The sequence below is a fragment of the Sitophilus oryzae genome, unplaced genomic scaffold (assembly GCF_002938485.1).
Source record: "Sitophilus oryzae breed Bouriz unplaced genomic scaffold, Soryzae_2.0 scaffold_863_pilon_pilon, whole genome shotgun sequence".
Taxonomy (NCBI): domain Eukaryota; kingdom Metazoa; phylum Arthropoda; class Insecta; order Coleoptera; family Curculionidae; genus Sitophilus; species Sitophilus oryzae.
The window spans coordinates 2,321,293-2,342,524 of record NW_022147487.1 but is presented as its reverse complement, the minus strand read 5'-3'; the positions used below and the strand labels follow the sequence as shown (position 1 = coordinate 2,342,524).

The window sequence follows — 21,232 nt, the reverse complement described above, 5'->3', positions numbered from 1 at the left end:
ATTTAAACATTAATAACATACCTTTGGAACAAGTGCGTATATATAAATACTTAGGGCATGAGATCGGTATTAGAAGGGATAATCAGACCCACGAAATTCTACGAAGAATAAGTTTGTCGTGGGAGGCATTCAGTAAACTAAGGCATATACTGAGATCTGATCTTCCCATATGTTTAAGAAGAAAGATCTTTAACCAGTGTGTCTTGCCTGTCCTCACGTATGGAGCTGAAACACTTACTTTGACCAAAGAGAACATATATAGAATACAGGTCATGCAACGGAAAATGGAAATGTCCATGTTGGGAGTTACATTTAGAAATAAAATACCCAATCATACAATAGGAAATCGAACAGGAGTAAGAGATGCGGTGATATCTGTCTTACATCTTAAATGGAATTGGGCAGGACACGTGGCTAGGATGACAGATGGACGGTGGACAAAGAGACTTGTGGAATGGAGACCGAGACACGAGGCCTATAGAAGCAGAGGACGACCTCCTAGTCGATGTACAGATGATATTAAGAGGGTGGCTGGAAACAAGATTCAAGTGGCACAAAATAGAAAGGAATGGCTAGTAGTTCAATCAGTGGGGGGCCATTATAGGCCTCCGCCATACAAAAGGTGGTGTAGTAGTAATTTTTTAATATGTTGTTGCTGACAGCATTGGCACCGTCTCAAGGAAACATCTACCTCCGCAAACGAGGAAAAGGCAAAATTGCTGAAAGAATATATTCAGCTAGTAGTTTAAAACATAAAAAAGTAGCTGAGAACATTCTGTTTCTCCAAGCTTTTAGTGGCTGTGATACGACATCGTCAATCTTCAACAATGGAAAAATGAAGTTTCGTTTGAAACTTCTCCAGAAAACAGCAGGACTCAGTGACAACATTGGCATTTTTAAACATCAGGATGCAACACCAGAGGACATCGTAGATACTGGAGCATGCTTTCTCGTTGCTTTGTATGGTGGCAACTTGGAAGAAGACACCTTAGAAGAAATCCGCTACCAACGTTTTGTAGATCAACCACAAAAAGTAAATCCAATCTTGCTTCATTGCCACCAACGAAGGATGTTGCGCGGTATCATTCTTTCAAGACATATCATCATGTCCAGAAATAATATGGAATCGAGAAAAAACCTGAAGACTGGGACTGGAAACTGGGCAGCAATGGGCTTGTTTCACTCACCATGACAAAACAAGCAGCACCCGACAACTTATTGAAATTCATTTCATGCACTTGTAGAAAAGGATGCGGCGCAGCATGTGGTTGCAGGAAAGCTGGGTTAAAGTGTTCCGTTGTATGTGGCTTCTGCAGTGGTCAGTCATGCGAAAATGTCTCGGAGATTCACATCGACATTGAGGACGAAGATGACCAAGACTTAACAATGGAAGAGCAATATATTCCCATAAGCACCGATTACGATGACACCGAAGACAATACTCAAAACGTTATTAATAAACGACCCGGACCATCAAAGAAAAGAAAACGCTAATAAATCGCCATGGCACTACCTTATTTTTCATTTTTATATGAAGGTTATAACATATTTTTTTCGCTCCGTGGCACCGTGGCACTACCTCACCAGCCGCTGCTGTTTATACCTATGTAAAAAATAGCGGGAATTTCGCAAAAATTACAAAATTGGGGATTTTTTTTTTTTTTTTGGAAAATATGTTCAACTTTTCGTCACTGTACCTCCTATCCAAGTTGGCGACTCGAGCGGTCCCGCCCCAAGGTCGAAAACTTGGATTTTTTGTCAAGACCCAAACCTTAACAACATTTAAAAAAATTACTACTACACAACCTTTTGTATGGCAAAACACCCCACTGACTGGACTATAGAGTTAAGGGAGGCTTTTCTTCAGCAGTGGACGGTACAAGCTAAATGATGATGATGATGATTATGAAATATGGACCAACAAATATGAGATATTTTACGTTTCTTACCTCGTTATATGGTGTTTTAGATGTTTCCACAAAAACAGTCGATACAACAGTGGAGGTCTTGTATATGACACCCGGTGATTCGGAAACCCAAATGTTATCTTCTGTTGCTCCATCTCCAGAACCTGTCCAGAAAAAGTCTTCAAACTTGTAGGACTGGTGTTCTGTGTAGTGGGCATTTTCCAAAAATATCAGTTCTAAAGAAAAAAGAAACAGCTTAGATTTAGCAAAACAATTAAAAACAAACGTTAGAGGCAGAGCTGCAACAAGTCAGTTTTAAAAAGACTTTAGTCCTAAGTCATTTCTAAAATCAAAATGATTTTTAAGTCAAATTCAACATAAAGTTCAAATGATTTAAGTCTTAAGTCTTTGTCTTAAGTCATTTTATTTCAAGTCAAGTCATTTTTGTAAAAACTTAAATCAATATAACGTTATTTAAGCCGTGTTTAAAAATCGAGAAAGATAACAATCATTATGGAATCTACAAGAAGTGCAATTTTGGATAATCAATGCACTCTGGGTATTATTACAAAACTGAAATAAATAAACTTGGAATATCAAAAATGCATTGCATGCCTCAAAGATTTTTTGAATTGAGTCGTAAAGGTTTGGATTTTATTGCTCCCTGTCGTGAGGTTATTCTGGATTAGTCGTTTACGTCAGTGCCAGGCACGTAAAACTATTCCGCCATTTCTATAAACAACCCTGATTAATTTCTACACCCCTTGTTCCTGGTTCGTGGGTAAAATATTGTAAGAAAGCAAGGGATGAATTTGGAAATTATTGCCAAAAACTATTAAGTCAATATTTGAGTAGTTTAAGGTATTGCCAGAATTTAGGTGTAATGTCTTTCGTAATCTTAAATCATTTTAATGTTATACACGCTGTCCCATATAAGAATGTACAGGGTGGGTCAAATTCGACGCTTTTAAATGGAAACAACCTTTTCTATAGGAGATAGACAAAAACTAATATCGGTGTCTGGAGCTCAATTTTTGTCAAAAACATGATGGTGAAAACCGCAAATCGATATCTCTTACCGTTTCGGAGTTACGGGGTGTTTTTCAAAAATATGCATTTTTAACAAATCACTGTAACTTTTTTGCTATGGAAGATTTTGTATTTTTATGAAAACATTTCCAAAGCACCTTTTTACGTAGAATTTAATGGTTAAAGTATAATTTTTTTAAAATTAATGATTTAAGAATTATCAACAGAAAATTTGATTTTTTATATGGGACACCCTGTATATTTTTAATTTATTGAAAAGAATTTAAAATTACCTTCCAAAAATATAACACACTTGATATTTTCCTCGATTCCTCTTCGAGATATAGAGTATATAAAAATTCGCCCGCTTTAAATAAGTAGGCTTTGAACGGCACCGGCTGTAATGCAAAAAAATTCTAGCTGTGAGCATCAATTAAAACGAACATAATATTTGCTATGAGAGATGCAGAATTTTATAACAATTTAAAATATATTTAACCAACATCAACACATTTAAACTATATCTAATATCAATAAAAATAAATAGCAAACCAAGACATGAGATTTTGTTACAGGTGTTCGGCATATCAACCGTCTTCTGTTATGGACAGACGGGGCAGTTTTTGAACATTTCTCGCGGAATTCGTTAACTCAGTGGGGGTGAAAGATACCCTCTCATAACTGCTCAGTATTTCTAATTCTTGTCTAGATTATACGGAAGAATAAGGAACCTTTATTCTTCCGCAAATATATACATAGGATTAGATCCATGGGCACTAAGTCAGGCGGCTTCGACGGCCAACGGCTGGGATCTTGGTTAGCTATTCAATTATTCTTGAAATTGACTGCAAAAATTTGCTGATAACTTCAGCGTTCAGAGGCGGTGCGTCGCCTTGCGGGAAAAATATGTTTTCGAGTTCCATTAAGGGCATTTCATCAATAAGGGGTCTAAAGCCTACTAGCTACTAGTTAAAAGTAGCGAACTTTTAAAAATTCTGTATTTCGAAGGGGATTATAACAAAATATCAAGTGTGCTATATTTTTGGAAAGGTAATTTTAAATTCTTTTCAGTTAATTAAAAATATAGAGGGTGTCCCAAATAAAAAATCCATTTTTCTGTTGATAACTCTTAAATTATTAATTTTAAAAAAATTATACTTAAACCATTAAATTCTACGTAAAAAGGTGCTTTGAAAATGTTTTTATAGAAATACAAAATTTTCCATAGCAAAAAAGTTACAGCGATTTATTGAAAATGCACATTTTTGAAAAACACCCCGTAACTCCGACACGGTAATAGATATTGATGTACGGTTTTCACCATCATGTTTTTGATGAAAATTGAGCTCCAGACATCGATATTAGTTTTCGTTTATCTCCTATAGAAAAGGGTGTTTCCATTTAAAAGCGTCGATGGAAGTAAAAATTTAATGACACACGAGACGCGAGAGGAAAAGCGGTAACGATCTTGTAACTCGGGTCCTATGTGAGGTAGAGGGCTGAAACTCGGAATGTAGATAAGGCTGGAAGTGTTTCGTACACTACAAAACCCCATCGTCAATGAATCGCAAACCAAAAAATTGTCCGATTTAAATGAAATTTGGTGTGTCAATAGATTGGACCAAGGCCAACTTTACCGAAGGAACGAAGACTGAATATTACACGTGTCACTGTGGCAGTTAGTTTTGACGTAAGAAACGTCAAAAGTCGATGTTGTCCGATCGCGACCAAATTTGACGGGTAGGCTATGTGAGTGACGGTGCACACGGTCCCACCCGAATTAGAACCGAACTCTGCACGTGAATAGAGGTACCCGAATGGAGTCCTCAGACGGACAAACGGACAGACAGTCGGAAAGACTTTTTTTCAAAAATCTTCGGAAGTATACGGAATTTTTAAACTTATAATATGGCATTTTGATCAGCATGAAATTGCGCAATTTTGCATCTATTTAACCAACCTCGTATATCTTCTAGTTTGCGGGATCACAATGATAAGGCTCGAATTTTGAACACCCTGTAGATAATAAAATAACTAAAATTAACCTAAATAGAATGCATAATTAAATCTAACGTTTTGTCAAGCTTTAGAACAAATTAAAGCAGAATTTTACACATATAATATAAACAAAAGGTGTACCTGTTCCATATGCATGTGTGGCCAATTGTGCTATATCAACCTTGGTGATGTCCAATCCTTCTTCCGCTGTTACTGTACTTAAATTCACCAAAACTAACCAAAGAAACAGCTTCAAAGGCCGTCTCATAACGGAGTTACCACCTTCAGGATACCAATTCCATTAATATATTACATTTGATCAAAATCTATGACGAATTAGTCACAAATTTCCCTGAGTTTCTTGAACCACCCTGTATACAACAGAAAAATTTGAAAAAGAAATCATCAACCTTTTGAATTAATTGAAAATCAGAGATGAAGCAAAAATAGTTATTTTTTATACAAGTCGATAAAATGGTATTTGCAATTTTATCGTCGTGTATAAAATAATATTTTTTTTCATAGCGAATTACGTTTTAAAAAATATTCAGAAATTATTATTTCAAGGAATTTATTACGAGTAGAAAAAATATTGTGCTGGGTTGGCGTTGGTTTCTATGTAATTTGACAAGTAAATAAAGCTGTCTCTTTAGTTGTCAGTTTTGCTGATTGAATTGGAGCCAGAAATGGCTCAAAACGAAATAAGTAAATTACCAACAGATATTCAGGCTGAGGCGACAAGCGCCATATCCAAACTACTTCCATTTAAATCCCGAATAACTTATGAAAAGGAATAGAAAAATTTTCAAGGTAATGGTGTGGATCCGGTGGCTGACCTTGAAACGAGTTTTTGCTGCATATAGTCACAGACACTACGCATGCGCACATCTTCGATGTTGCCAGATTGCAAGTTATTTTGGAATTATTTTCAGTAGAAAACAAATATGTGCTTTTCTGTGTTTTTTTGTCAATATATTCAGTATGATCGAAAAATCGGCGTCCAGTTGGCTGGGAAATGACGATTGAGGACATTTCTCATATAAAATGACAGCGATCTTCATTTCATAGTCATCGCTGACGCTATTTTTTTCAATCATAGTACGCGGTATATTATTTATATTCTTATTTTAATATTTCGCACAACACGTGAAACGTGAACGCTTATTATGTATTTTTATAGTCAATAAAATTAAATAGAAATAAAATTCTAGATTCCTATAATTAATCTAATTGCTCTAGATTATTATGCTATACGTTTAAAAAGTGCTTTATTAAAAATTCGGTAAATATTAAAAGGGATGTGTCCAAGTTGTTTTTTATTTTTAAATGCTGTAGCTCCATGTCATGTTTATAATAGCCTTTTAGCCTCCGTAATTAAAATTGTAGAATCATCTTGAGCAACATTTACAGTTAACTTGTTTAATTCTGCTTATACATATATTGCATTAATTTTTCTGCTACCTTAAGATTTCTCTATTCTTACACCTAATTTATGTGATTTTCTTAGCATAATATGATTTATAAACCATATTTTTCCTAATGGAAGGATGGAATAGGATATGCAAAATTAAGATATTTTAACATTTATTTTCCAGACAAAGCATAATATAGTATTAGGATTAAGACATGACAAATATTATAAGAAAGATCTTAATATAAATCACAAACTAATCTTAATTTGGTCTTGTATAAACACAGGTGTAAAACTAATAAGATCAAATCTCAACCTTCACCATATTGACAAGATTTGGCATTATAGCAAGAAATTACAGTAAATTTAGAAAAGAATATCAAAGTACACAATATTAAATACTGTAATGTATTCTACGACACAAACCATCTCCCTTCTAAAGAGAAAAAGATAAAACATAAAGCTTATTTTAGTCTTATCAACACACTCTTCGATAAAATATATGTCTAAAATTGCTCTTAATCCACTAACTTGATATTTTTAAGAAATTATGATACAAATATTATAATCAAAGTATATTATATTAGTAACATTATAGGTAAGATGTTACCTCTATCTCCCATTGACGTGTATTGTTCTATGTATAAGACTCGTCATGGTAGTATTTCAAAACATCAATACATATAATCAAAACTATTGTTGCCTGTAAATAACTAGAAATTAAATAACTTGAAAGAAATAAAATAATTCTAATAAGTTTAAAACCATTAAGAAGAAATCCGTACATGATAATTTTTAATTTTAATGTAAATATATAAATAAATGTTATTATTATTACAATTTTATATATTCATAATTCTTTCATTTCACAATCTTCATTATTCTTTTTATCTTAATTTTGGATATCAAGATAAATCTGAAATTATAAAATTAATTATATAGAATTTAATGTAAATGTAAATAGAAAAAATTATAAAATTAATTATATAGAAATGTAATGTAAATAACTAGAAATTAAATAACTTGAAAGAAATAAAATAATTCTAATAAGTTTAAAACCATTAAGAAGAAATCCGTACATGATAATTTTTAATTTTAATGTAAATATATAAATAAATGTTATTATTATTACAATTTTATATATTCATAATTCTTTCATTTCACAATCTTCACTATTCTTCTTATCTTAATTTTGGATATCAAGATAAATCTGAAATTATAAAATTAATTATATAGAATTTGTATTAATATTCATTAACACTCAAAAAAAAATTTTTAACTGCAAATAATTCGAAAATAAACTGCAAATTGGCAACATCGAAGATGTGCGCTTGCGTAGTATCGATGATCAAATGCAGCAAATATGGCCTTCAAGGTCAGCCACCGGATCCACACCTTTACCATTTTCAAAAATGAAAGCAATTAAAAAACGTGCGAGAAGAAATAAAGTTTTTAACCTATCCTCGCTGTTAAAGTATTATTTTATCTACTATTTTTGATAGATATGAGGCAATAGATAATAGAGGACACTAAGATCATTAAATTATGTTGAAGAATCACTGTATCACGACAGTTTAATAATTTGTAGCAAATAAATAAAAATATCTATAATGATTTTTAGCTATCCTTGTTTTATGATTTCAAAAACATTATTTTAAAGAAAATATCAATAATTGATGGATGTATCATCACATCATATCACACCTTGAAGCACTCCTCATCATGTTCACTACCCTTCACAACAAAAAATTTAAACTAAAACACACAGTTATAACCTCAACATTCAACATTTTCATTTTAAGACACTTTTTCTTTAAACACTTCCTCATGAGTTTGAGCACTAGTCCAAGAACACGACTTTTGGGAACACACGCACTCTAGATGAAGATCCTCTGGTGTATTCTGACAGTGTATTGTCATTGCAACTAGTTAATATGTACCAGCATTTCCGGGAGATTGATCAAACGTGAAGTCCAGGTAAAAGCGCAGGTGTATGGTACCATATTCCCACATAAAATTTGCTGTAATTATCTATAATTCAAACGAAGTATTTTTCAGCTCATTTTTTTTAATAATACTCGATTTTTGAAGGTTTTTACTGTTTTTTTCTTTAAATTTTCAATGTAGAGAATAAATTAATACAAATTTGACATAAATTCGTGTTGAAATGAAGAGGTGAGTCAGGAATATACGCCCATGTAATCTATATACCCTACGTAACAGTAGTTGGTTGCTATTGTGATGCAGGATCACAACAATGAAGAAATTTAAATAGTCTCTATGGCTGTAGCATTGAAAATAGAATAGGTTTTGTGTTGTGTTTTAATGTTTTCAGTTAAAATGTAATTTAGCTTGTATCAAATTAATAAAATCCGACAGTTCTAAGTATTATTCTTATATTCGAGTAAGAGCTGAATACAGGGTGTCCTAAATTAAAAAAAAAGCGAAATAATTTAGACTGTTTTGGAGTTAATTGAAAAACCGGCAAAGAGAAAATATGTCTCTTTTATCGAGATCTACCAGTCCTGAAAATATTTACACTTATTTAAGACTCACCTATACAGGGGAGTAATACTTAAAAAAATTGGTCAAGTGCGAGTCGGACTCGCGCTCGAAGGGTTCCGTACCATTCATTATCTATACAACATTTAGCTGAAATTTTGAATGCGCGTATAAGTAATTTAAAAAAAATGAAGAAACACATTACTAAAAATTGTATTAATCAATAATAATTATGTAAAAAGTAAAAATAAATATGTAAAAATATGTAAAAATTAAAAAAATACGATTAATAAAAAATCGGTAAAAAAACTTTTAAGTTAAACGGTTTTATCTTATGTGCACTGAAAACTAGAAAATAATAATAACAGTTAGGTATTTTGAACTTCTAGTTCAGAAATATTTTAGTACTAGGCAGAATAGCTTTTAGGCATATTAGACTAAAATAAAAACGTGGGGCCCATTAACTATTGCTGTAATACTTTCTTCTATACTAAGTGTGGATTGCAACGACTTACTATAATCGTAACTGGAGATTTTGACAATCAATATCCAGCCGTGGCGGCTTCACCAGCGAACGCCGAGCTCATGATCTACCAAAGTATAAAGATGTGCTTTGCGATAGGTAGGATTTCAGAGGGGCCCCACGTTTTTATTTTAGTCTAATATGCCTAAAAGCTATTCTGCCTAGTACTAAAATCTTTCTGAACTAGAAGTTCAAAATACCTAATTGTTATTATTATTTTCTAGTTTTCAGTGCACATAAGATAAAACCGTTTAACTTAAAAGTTTTTTTACCGATTTTTTATTTTGTTTGTTTTTTTATTTATTGTTTCCATGTTGTTCCCACGAGTAATGGACATTTTAACGGTCGACCCCACCAGAGGTTCAGTAGAGGGGCAAGGCTATAATATACAAGTGGCGCCCAATCTTGAGGGGAAAACGCTTGCGACATTACATTTTTAGCCACCCTAATGCCATACAGTCCTCAGCACGTTTTAACCTATTACCTTAACTTGGGTGGTAAAGCTACCGCTAACTACGTAGGTACCTACATCTAATCACCTATTTTTTTTATCTGTCCTTCTAACGTCACACAATCTTGGACACAACTGTTCTGGACACGACTACTCATGCCCTCACCTAATACGCCATTTTGTAACGACGTCCATCTTGGATTTTAATTTTTGCCATAATCACAGTATTCTACTAGTGTAGCCCTTTCATTTGATACCCATATCGAGGGGGTTGTGGAAAAATATGAAATCCGCCATTTTGTACCGGCGGCCATCTTAGATTTACAATGTTATTGATATTACTATATTGTATTGTCATCGGAACTAAAGGTGTGTACCAAATTTCAGATCAATCTGACAACAGGAAGGTACTTAAATTTCAATTTCTAATTTTGACCCAAACAAATAAAAATAAATACCGTACGGGTCGAGCTAAATAAAACCGTTTAAAAAAAAGTCGCCTTGGCTAGGATTCGAACCTGCCTTACTACGGCTCCAACGTCATAGCAGCGTAAAGTCCTAACCGAGGACTAGAAAGATTCTATGTAAAATTCTTACTTAAAAGATAATGTTTAGTGAAAGTACTTTTTTATTTATAAACATTTATTTAATTGTGTTTTTAGTATTTGTCCTTTTAGCGACAACATAGATACATTATCTGTAAAAATTTCAACTGTCTAGCTATAACGGTTCATAAGATAGACCTATGTGACAGAGGGACGGACAGACGGAAGTCTTAGTAATAGAGTCCCCGTTTTTACTCTTTTGGTACGGAACCCTAAAAAACATAATTTTGAGTAATACTTTGAAAATAATAGGGTTCATTAAAAATGACAGCATTTTTAATTTGCAAAACCATATCTTATTGGACATAAACTTGCACAATTTCGCCATATTTAACCACCATTATATTTGAGACACCCAGTAAATTATGCATAATTCAATTTTCTCCTTCAAAACACTTTGTTGACAGAGAGTACCCGAATGCATTTTTAACAGTACTAATTTTCATAGAAATAACTCGACAACTACTTACCGTTTCGAATACTAATTAACACGTTTTCAGTGATAGCATTACTCAGAGCGCGTTATTTTGGTCGTACCATTGGCATGGTACTTTTGGTGACTAATCTAATAATAGTGTTGTAATAATTTAAATTTTAAATTAATGATAATTTTAGAAAACTTTTTTTTTCTGATACAATTCCAATGATATTGCTAGTTCACTGTTTTAAAGATATTTGCAATCACATATTGATATCTAATATAAAATCTTATTTAATTTATGAATAAATAAAATAAAAAATAAATAATTAACCTAATTCTTCAAATGAGTTTTCAAAAAATTTAACTTAAAAAATTTAAATATATTTTTTTTTAATTTGTTATACAGCAGTATGTCCCAGGATTGTCTTGAGAAAAGGAAAAACTTTTCTATATTAACCTTTTAAAAAACATGCATCTTCATAAAACATTTTGCTTGTTCTAAAATGATTAATCCCGTTTATACTTTTCCAAATTTCCATCCCGTTTTAAAGAAAATTAAGAAAACATGAAAATATGGTTGAATTTTTTCAAAGTCCTAAAAATCAAAAGTCGTTTCTATGATAATTTAATTTCGATTTCATTCTTTGATAGAATGTTATTATTAATTTTGGCTAATGTCATATTTTTTGCTGTTATTAAAGTATCACATTTTCTGTTACACAACTGTTATCACCCTCTCCCTAGCATTAAACTAAATAAATTTTGTTCCTCTTTAACGGTTACTTAAAAAAAATTAATATACATCATTTTAAAACAAGCAAAAATGTTTATGAAGAAAGCATTTTTCTCAAAATGTAAATAATAAAAGGGATTTTCCTCTTGTCTAAGAGACTATGGGGACATACTATATACAAGTAACTATTCTCAAGTTCCTAATTTTTAATTAGGAATATTCGTTCACACTCAAATTATTTTAGCTCACTTTCATACCTTTTAAAAACAATGGTCTGTTATATTTAAAATCTCTCTTATAAAGATGTATCTAGTACTAAAAATTAACACATTTGTGCTAAATCTATTTTAAGTACTGTTTATGTCTTTGTATAGCAAATTAAGAAAACCGTTTCAAAATCAAAAAAGTATCTATGTTTTTATAATATTGTTACGTTTTTCGTCGGTTCCGTGTGGATAGAAAGTCACAATTTATTTAAACACTATTTATTTAACACTAATTAACAAAAACAATAACGATAAAAGACTTATAGAACTATTTACAAACGATTTATAACTAAGAATTTATTTTGAATTTTAGCGCGTCAACTGCACTGGTATATTTATAACTGCCCCTGTAGGCCACCGCCGCCGGCTTTTATACCGACAGGTAAAGAACTCTAGAATTGTCCATAGATCGTTAGGTGCGTAGAGAAGGTTTTCAGATGTTCTCGTATGTACTAGTCCATTCCAGTGGGACTCGATTCTTCTCGAACGAATGAATCATTGCGGTGTCTATGCGATGTTAAGGTCATCCGAGGGCGGGCCATATTGTGAGGTTAGGTCGAGTCCACACCGGCCCGCAACAATATATATGTTAGGGTTAAAGTCCGATGTAGTGATGGGCGGAATCGAATACTTTAGGGAATCGAGTACTTCGGAATCGAGTACAATTTGGAATCGAATACTTTAATGAGTACTGAGTACTAATATCCGAAATTCGAATTGTTAAGTGATTAAGTCAGTTAAATGTATTCGCTAAACTATAGTTTTATTGAATAAAACAGTTTTTATTATTTAAAATATAAAAAAAACATTTATTTATTTAACAAAGAGGAAAGTTGATGTTTTCATACATAAAAACAAAATTTATCAACAAAATAAGTAATCCGATATTGCGTACATAAAAATAAGAACACACTTCTTTTTAATTCTAAAAACACTAAAAACTAAAAACAAAATATGGAAAAATTGCTTAAATTATATAAATTATTTTATTCAAAACATTGAATAAAACAAATGTATATATTTAAGAAAATTCAATCCTAAAATTTTAACTGAAAAAAAGAAATATATAACATATTACATTAATGGAAACATTCATTTATAATTTTATACATTGTTAGAAATCAAAAACAACATTTTTATCAACAAAATGGGAAATAAATATGTTCATTACCAAAAAATAATATATATAATAATAATATAATATGTTTTTAAATTTAAATAGAAAACCAAAAAATGGTACAAATATTTTCAACGCAGATATTTAATGGTTAAATAAAAGTAATAAATAATAAACAACAAATATTGAAAGCCAATAAACAAATTAAATATTTAAATAAACAATTAAAAAGCAAAAACATTAGTGTGAATAATAACTATTTAAAAAATAATCTGATTCAAATTTTGGGTAGTAAGCGATTTCGTCGAACATTGGTTAATTGTCCTGCTTTAGAAAAATATTCTTTCTGAAGGGACAGAAGTTCCGGGAATGCTTAAATATTTTGAGCCAATTCATAGAGTTCCGGAAACATACTTTTGTTTTGACTCCAAAATTCAAATGGGCACTTTGTTCTGTCTAAATTGGGTAGAAGCAAAATATTGTTTTACAGTTAACATTGCTGTTGTTGTCGGTGTTTACAACGGATTTTTTGGGATAATTTGTCATCAAAAAATGCCCAAAGATTTTTAGATGGATCGGATGTTGTTGCTGGTCCTAAAAGGTTTGGTTCGGGTTCAGACGTGGAATCCGCGTTATTTTTTACAATTATTATTTGTTTTACTTCTTCGATTATCCAAGATTCAGCGTTTTAGAATTTTTCTTCCAGTCCAAAGCTAGACCTTTAAATCTCGGGTCTAAAATTGTTGCCTTCGCTACCATTTTATCTCTTTCAAGTGAAACAAACCTTCTTCCTATCGCCTCTAATAATGATAGCTGTTTTAATTTTATGCCAACGTCCGTCGTTGGATTTATATGTTGTAAAGTGTGTTGTAGTCCTCTAATTAGTGGGATGATAATAGATATTGTTGGATATTTTTCTGCCGATAACACTGACGTTATAATCTCGATAGGTTTTAGAACTGGCACACAGTCCCAAACAATACTCCATTCCGTAGCGTTTAAACTAGCAGGGGCTTTAGGCAAACTGGATAATATTACAGATAATGCATCTTTGATCTCTAACAGGCGTTCTAACATAAATAAAGTTGAATTCCATCTTGCGGAAACATCCTGCTTAATTTTAAGAACTGGAAAACCCATTTGAATCTGCGTTGTCTTTAATTTTTCGGTAGCTTGTACACTATGTTTAAAATACGAAACTAGTGATCGAGTTTTTTACAAATTAATGAAAAGTCTCGTTTTCTTTTATGCTGTCGTTTACGCATAAATTTAAAGTGTGTGCCACGCATGGGTGATTGTGCTTTTTAGGTGTTCATTTATGGCATTTTTATGTTACTTCCGTTATCGGATACAACTGTAACGACTTTGCCCATAATTCCCCATTCGTTTAATATTTTTGGTTAATGTAATTTACCAATATTTTCACCAGTATGGGCCCCAGAAATCTCGTCGGTAGACAATACTTGAGAATTTAACTTATCTTTATAACTAAAATGGCATGTTAAACTTACATAAGCAATGTTACTATCCGAGGTCCATATATCCGTAGTCACTGAAACATAGTTCACCTCACACAACATTTCTTTAATGTTTGATTTCACCTTGACAAATTTGTCTTTAAGAGAGGTGTCTGTCAAATGTTTCCTACTGGGAACTGAATAAAGAGCGTTAAGGCTCTTAGAAAGGTCTTTAAAACCTTTATTTTCAACAAAAGACAGTGGTTGAAAATCTTGAACAATCATTTTTAACAGCTTTTCATCTATTTCTTTTTTTTTGTCGTCACTAAGTTCAGTAGTGCTAGAACCACCAAATAACTTTAATTGTTTTTTTTTCTTTGGGTTGAGGCTGCGATGGTTCAGAACTTTCATCACCGGTCGCACGGCCTTTTCTCTCACAATACTTCCTTCTGTGTGTTCTTTTCTCTGTTCCGCAAATGATTCAGGAGGTTCAGTTGAAGTTGAAGCTTCTAAATTATCAATAAGCTGCTTGTACTGGATTGGGTGTAGTCGGGTCAAATGTTTTTTAAATTTGTAGTACTGCCGTAGAACTTCAGCTTATTTTTAAAAGTGAACAAACAGCTTCACTTTTATTCTCCTTTTTAAAAATTTCCCACACGACGGACCTCATTATTATACAGTATATTTAAAATAAACTGATATTTAAACAAATAAGAATTATATCAAACTATTTAACCAACAGCGAAACTCTTTATCGAAATCAAAACCACATTATTCAATACCTCTACGCATCTCAAAAGCAAAAAAAGAACTAAATAAATGCTCCGTTAAAATTTAAACCTATTCTTCCACCCCGAAAAAAACATTTAGGCATTTATATCAGCTCTTTTATGTTTTCTCCAAAACGCCGCCTTTGCCGGCAAAAAATGCTTATTTTATCGTCTATTCTGTGTGACGCGCCGCCAGACGCAAGCCGCCTGCCGCCAGAGCCGCCGGAATTGTTTTAAAATTTTTGAAAATACCCGATTCGAAAAGAAAGTCGAGTTTGGGATCGGTTTTCGATTCCCATGACATTCGGTTCGGTGCCTCGAGATTGAGTACAAAGTACAGATTACTACAGATACCCTAGTTCGAGTTTCAGAGTACTGGCCTAGTCGGTCTGTCTCTGTTCTCTATAATATACCACAGAAAGGGGTAATATATCAATGGTTTATGCCGAAACGAATATTTTTTTAAAGAATCGGAATCGATTCCATACTGAACTGAAGTACTCGAGTACTTTCGATTCTCTTAAGAATCGAATACTACTCGATTCCTGTATCCGAGTACTCCCATCACTAGTCCGATGTCCGGTTAATGTCGACATTAACATGTTAATGTTTGGGTTAGATTATGTTTTTGGTTGTTTTGTTGTGAGTTATTCTCGAGATTAAACGGGTAATGTCGACATTAACCGGACTTCGGACCTTAACCGTAAGTACTTAAAGTAAGTACTTAAAGCGAAACTAAAGAACCTGGACTCAAGAATCTATCCGTAACCTGGAATGGGAATCATCCAACGGTCTAAGACACTCGAAGAGATTTCTCAGGACTTACTACCAATAAAAATCAAAAATTTTCCTTCATTTAAGTAAAAGCAATCTTCGAATTGTCACGCGGTTTTTAACAGGATACTGTCACCTCAATGAACACCTCAGTAGGTTGAGACTAAGAACCAACAGCTAATGCAGATTCTGTGGGGAAAATGGTGAAACACCAGAACACCTAATTAAATTAACCCTCTGTTAAACAGTCTCAGATACTGGCTTTAGTGAAAGCCCTGGGACTGTATGACGAGTTATAACTCAAGAAAGGAGGATACAATATATTTATAAAATCGCGATGTGATTAACCATGTCCCATACAATCTACACCTACATCTACTCTTTTTTTAATTTAATTTAAATAATGTATCGTCTATAGTATGATTCATATATTAATAAAATACTTACAGTAAGCTACTTATATTCAATTTGCAATCTATATGGCACTTATAAATAATAACCACACATGTTACTGCACAGGATTTTTTCCTATAAATATTTATTATTCTACTTATCCATATGCAATAGGACTAAATGACAATATAGAAATTTTGCTGAAATTCCCATGAGAGTTTATGTACTTTTTATTACAACAATATTAAATATTTATTTTAGTTATATTAAATTTATATTATAGTGAAATATTATGTAAGCTTTTTTTAGTTACACAACTGCAAAAACACAAACGATTAGAAAAAAATCGAATAAATAAACTATTCAATCAATGAAAATGCATGAAAAAATCAATATCTTAAATCGCATAAACTAATATTTCTATTTTGTTTCGTAAGTAAAAAGAAGATTAAAAAAACAATACATAAAAATGTTTTTTTTATTATTTCGCAAAACCCAAGATTTTCAAAGAATCAAAGAAATCAGTATATAAAATCAGAAATGATATTAACATATCTTTTATATTCTTGGAATCTTGTATATTCCAAAAAAGTGTTATATGATCAGATTTCAGTGCTTATGCACCTGGATTTTCTGAAATTTTATTCATTTTTTTTTCAAAGTGTCATAGTGACCTTTGAAAAGACAACCGACAATTTCTATCAGATCAATCTTATTGATTGCACTCTGTCTACCAAACAAAACTGTATTTTATAATAACACTTCTTAATATAGAACTTCTTCCATAGTCTCCATTTTTTTTTGCAAAAAAGTAAAAAAATTTCATTTTTTGGGACTGTGATTATTTCGAATGTTTAGTTGGAGACGACAACCATTCGTGTCATAAACTATAGATGAAGAACCAACCTCTGTAAAGTCCGTCTCAGATACTGGCTTTTCTCAAAGCTCTAATAAGAGTGTATGATGAGTTATAACTCCAGAAAGAGAGACTATATGAAATGAAATATACACGCATGGGCCAAAATTATTGCATATAACGATATTTTTATTCTATTTTGGACCTAATATGATTCTTTTTATATTTTATGATATATTGGCTTACTACACGACTAACTAATATAAAATTAAAAATCTAAGTGCAACTAGGCCGTTATTATAATTTTATTTCATAATGAGTGAAAATCAACAGAAAATATTGAAAACAATTTTAATTATTTCTCACAACTAATAGTCTGTATTGCCTCCTCGAGCCTCAACGCAAGCTGTGAGACGACGTGGCATGCTCTCAATTAAGTTGTCCAGAAGATGTTGAGGAATGGCTTCACATGTTTCGCGCGCAGCAATTTTCAATTCACTTAAGGTACGGGGGATCGATCACATTAATATCTGGAGACATCGGTGGCCACTACAGTTTTCTTATACCCTCTTCCTCACAAAATTCGCGAACCGCTAAAGTGCGATGGGGAGGAGCATTATCGTCCATGTAAACAAATTCATCCCCCACTGCCCCTCGAAATGGACGCACAATAAGCTCTAAAACGTCTCTAAGATATGAGGCACCTGTCATTGTGCCATCAATAAAAACAAGAGAGAGTTCGAGCTCCGTGCATAATACTGCCCATGCCATAATGCTTCCCCCTTGGGTTGAACTGCATTCAACCGTGCTCGTCTTCCAGATGCTCTCCAGACCAAAGTTCGTCGCGAGTCTGACACTAAGCCTATTCTTGTTTCATAACTAAACATGACGAAATTCCAATTAGGTCCATTTACTCTCATCTACTCAGCCCATTGTGGTATCGTAATTTTGTACTGTAAATTAAGCTAGGAACACGTAGAGACCTCCTTAAATGTAATCCTCTGTCATGGAGTCTTCTTGGTATGGTCTTTCTTGAAACATTTACTCCTTCAAGGCGAACTAACTCATTTTTAATAGCAGTACTAGAAAGCAGGGGATTGCGTCGTGCAATTAGGGATATTTGACGGTCTTGCACAGCAGTAGTAACTCTCTTTCTACCTCTTCCAGGCCGGTCAATAACCTCGTTTGTCTCCATAAATTTTTTTAATATTCGCGAAACATCGCTTTGGTTAACTCCAAATACGTTTAAATTTACATATACCGCGGCCTCCCCATAAGAGCAATGAGAGAATTTATGTCCCAGAATTGAAGGACAGAAGATCGAGTTTGACATAAGTCCATCCTTGTTCAGTAGCTGGATGTAATGCACATGCGCCGAAATGCTACTTTTCTATTGGCCGAATGGTGTCGAGATGGGTTATCGATTTATTTTTGGACGCGTTGTCGGCGTGGATTTTGTTTTCAGTTTGGACTTGGGCAGTCGCCATTAGTGTTATTAGTGTTTTCTCTAACTTTCTGTGTTTTCCACGTGTACTGTGTTTTCGTTTGTATTTTAATGATTTTAATCTTTGTGCGTTTATTGACAATTTTGTGATTTAGTTTTAAAGACTTTTGCTGTAGTTTAATTAATAGAACAATGGGAATGGGCTACTGCTTTTTGTGTGGTAGAAGCCAACTAACAATTAATAATAGAAATTTTTCTCGATGTTCGTTTGTATCATGAAAGCAAAATCAGAAATAAAAGGGATGTTAATATAAGACAAAAATATACGAAACTAATTTTATTCAAAAATCAATAATTGTTAAAAGCATTATATTTAGTCTTACTAGGTATTTTAAAATAAAAAAGACATTATAATGTAAAGACTAAAAATAGATACTACATAAGGCTAATTATAATGCTTACACAGTTACACACAGACTGTCTTATTGTAAATTATTATTGTTTTTTTTTCATAATATAAAAAAGTATTTACAATGCAACAATGTAAATAATTATATTTTTTGTATCTAGCTTGATTTATGTATAAACTTAATATGTACGTTATATTTGTTTAATAAAAGATATGTTAATAATAAAGAATTACTTTTGTTTCATTTTAAACCAGGACTGATGTTGATTATTGATCATAAATACATGGGCAGTAAAAGAAACAATAGACAGTAAAAAATGTACTGTTATACTTTGTTTTGCTGCAATTTTTAAGTCGAGTGAAATAGATATGCAATTTGTAATACTAAGTTCTTAAGACAGTTCCTTAATTGAGGTTTTACTAAATTATTTTTTGAATTTTAAAAAAAGTGAAATAGATATGCAATTTGTACTACGAAGTTTTTAAGACAATTTCTTAATAATTGTGGTTTTACTAAATTATTTTTTGAATTTAAAAAAAAAATATCGTACCTGTCACTTTTTTTCATTCGTTTTATTTAATAATAATTGTCTAACACAACAAAGTCTACTTAGAACGATATGATATAAATATAAATGAGTTCATTAAAAAATGGTCTGATTAAAATTAGTACCTAAATAAGCAAAAATTATCCCCTCATAAAACAAGAAATTAAGGAGTTCAGTAAAAGGATTGCAACTATATATTTTATTCAGTAAATTTTCATAATAGTAAGTATAAAAGCACAATCTCTAAAACGACAATATGAATAATGTATATTAAGATTTAACTCGAGTTTCAGTGAAAAAACTATATTGATATTAAAATATTTTAATACCTTCAGAATACTAATTACATACCATAAAATAGGAGTTTTTACGATGCGGGAAGCCTATCTAGAAAAAGAATTTTAGAAATCAGCAATGGGATTCTGTAAGCTCTGTAGCAAGAAATTTCCTATCGAGCCTATGCTATTTGTATACGATTGATGAGTCACTAGACAGGGAAATGTTTACAGAATCGCACTGCAGATACCTATTACGCTACTAGGAGCCCCCCATTGTGAGACAGATATAAAATAATTTCTATATACCTATATTCCATAGCCTATTCTTTTAAATGTCTGTAATATTTATAATAAACTTATTTTAACGAGTAGAAGTATTGCACCAGCATCAAAATTAACACTACTTGTAAAAAACTGTTGCTCCTTGAGTTTGTAATAGATATAAACAAAATAAACATTCGAAAATAACTAAATCGAAGATATCTGAAAACTTTTGTTGGATACGATTAAAATATCTCAATTGATAAATATGCGCATAATGTTACATTATCAAACTTATTTGATTTCAGAATATTTAACAAAAAGCTTCCAATTTTTCGAAAGATTTAATTCAATTATTAGAACGTCTTTAACCTCAACTTAAAATAAATAAAAATAAAACCAAAACAAAACATATCATATGATTTGGAACTGTCCAATCAAAGTGCTTACAGATCAAGCAAGCGCAGAAAACCTCCTCCCGAACAAGGATAGACTTATGTAGGAAATGCATTGACATTCTATAGCCATCCTTCAACATCGGGACAGGAATTTAAGCGGTACCCTCCGTATATTTTATTTGAACGTATTTGGTTAACTCCTACAATTTCAGCTATTGAAACTTGCCGGTAGCCCTGTTGAGACAGTGTTACTATTCTGACTCTATTAAACTGTGAAATAATGTTTCTAGGCATTTTAAGGTCAAAACAATGGTCAAATTTCTTCTGAAACCCAAGAGAATTTGTAATAATATTGGATCTGAACGATAAACATTGTTTACCATATCCATTTTAACAAAAAACTGTTTATTACACATTATCAAAGCTATGTATAAAAAAGATTCTTTAAATTCCTTTCCGTATATTTTTAAACGATATATTATGCAATAATTTTGGCCATGTGTGTATATGGCGGTGAAATATAGATCAATAACGACCTTATAAAATCTAACTATAATATCTAACAACCTTTCTTATATCCATCATAAAAAAAATACAGTACCGACCTCACCAAGTTCAAGGAAACCTCTCGGTACCGTATCTACACGCAACGCGGGTACCTACTACGTAAAAATATCGACA

General features: G+C 32.1%; 1 protein-coding gene across 5 annotated transcripts in view; it reads right to left on the bottom strand.

Annotated features, from left to right (window-relative positions):
• LOC115890385 overlaps positions 1-21,232 on the bottom strand; it is a 44,852-nt gene that overhangs the window by 21,052 nt on the left and 2,568 nt on the right. Inside the window, exons 1-3 of one of the 5 annotated variants that reach the window (XM_030910603.1) lie at positions 21,157-21,204; positions 5,076-5,305; positions 1,950-2,143 (exon numbers count right to left, since the gene is read on the bottom strand). In XM_030910603.1, coding sequence (XP_030766463.1) covers positions 1,950-2,143; positions 5,076-5,202 — 321 coding nt within the window. In that variant the 5' untranslated portion in view covers positions 5,203-5,305; positions 21,157-21,204. The other 4 variants (XM_030910602.1, XM_030910600.1, XM_030910601.1 and 1 more) reach the window with 4 other exon arrangements.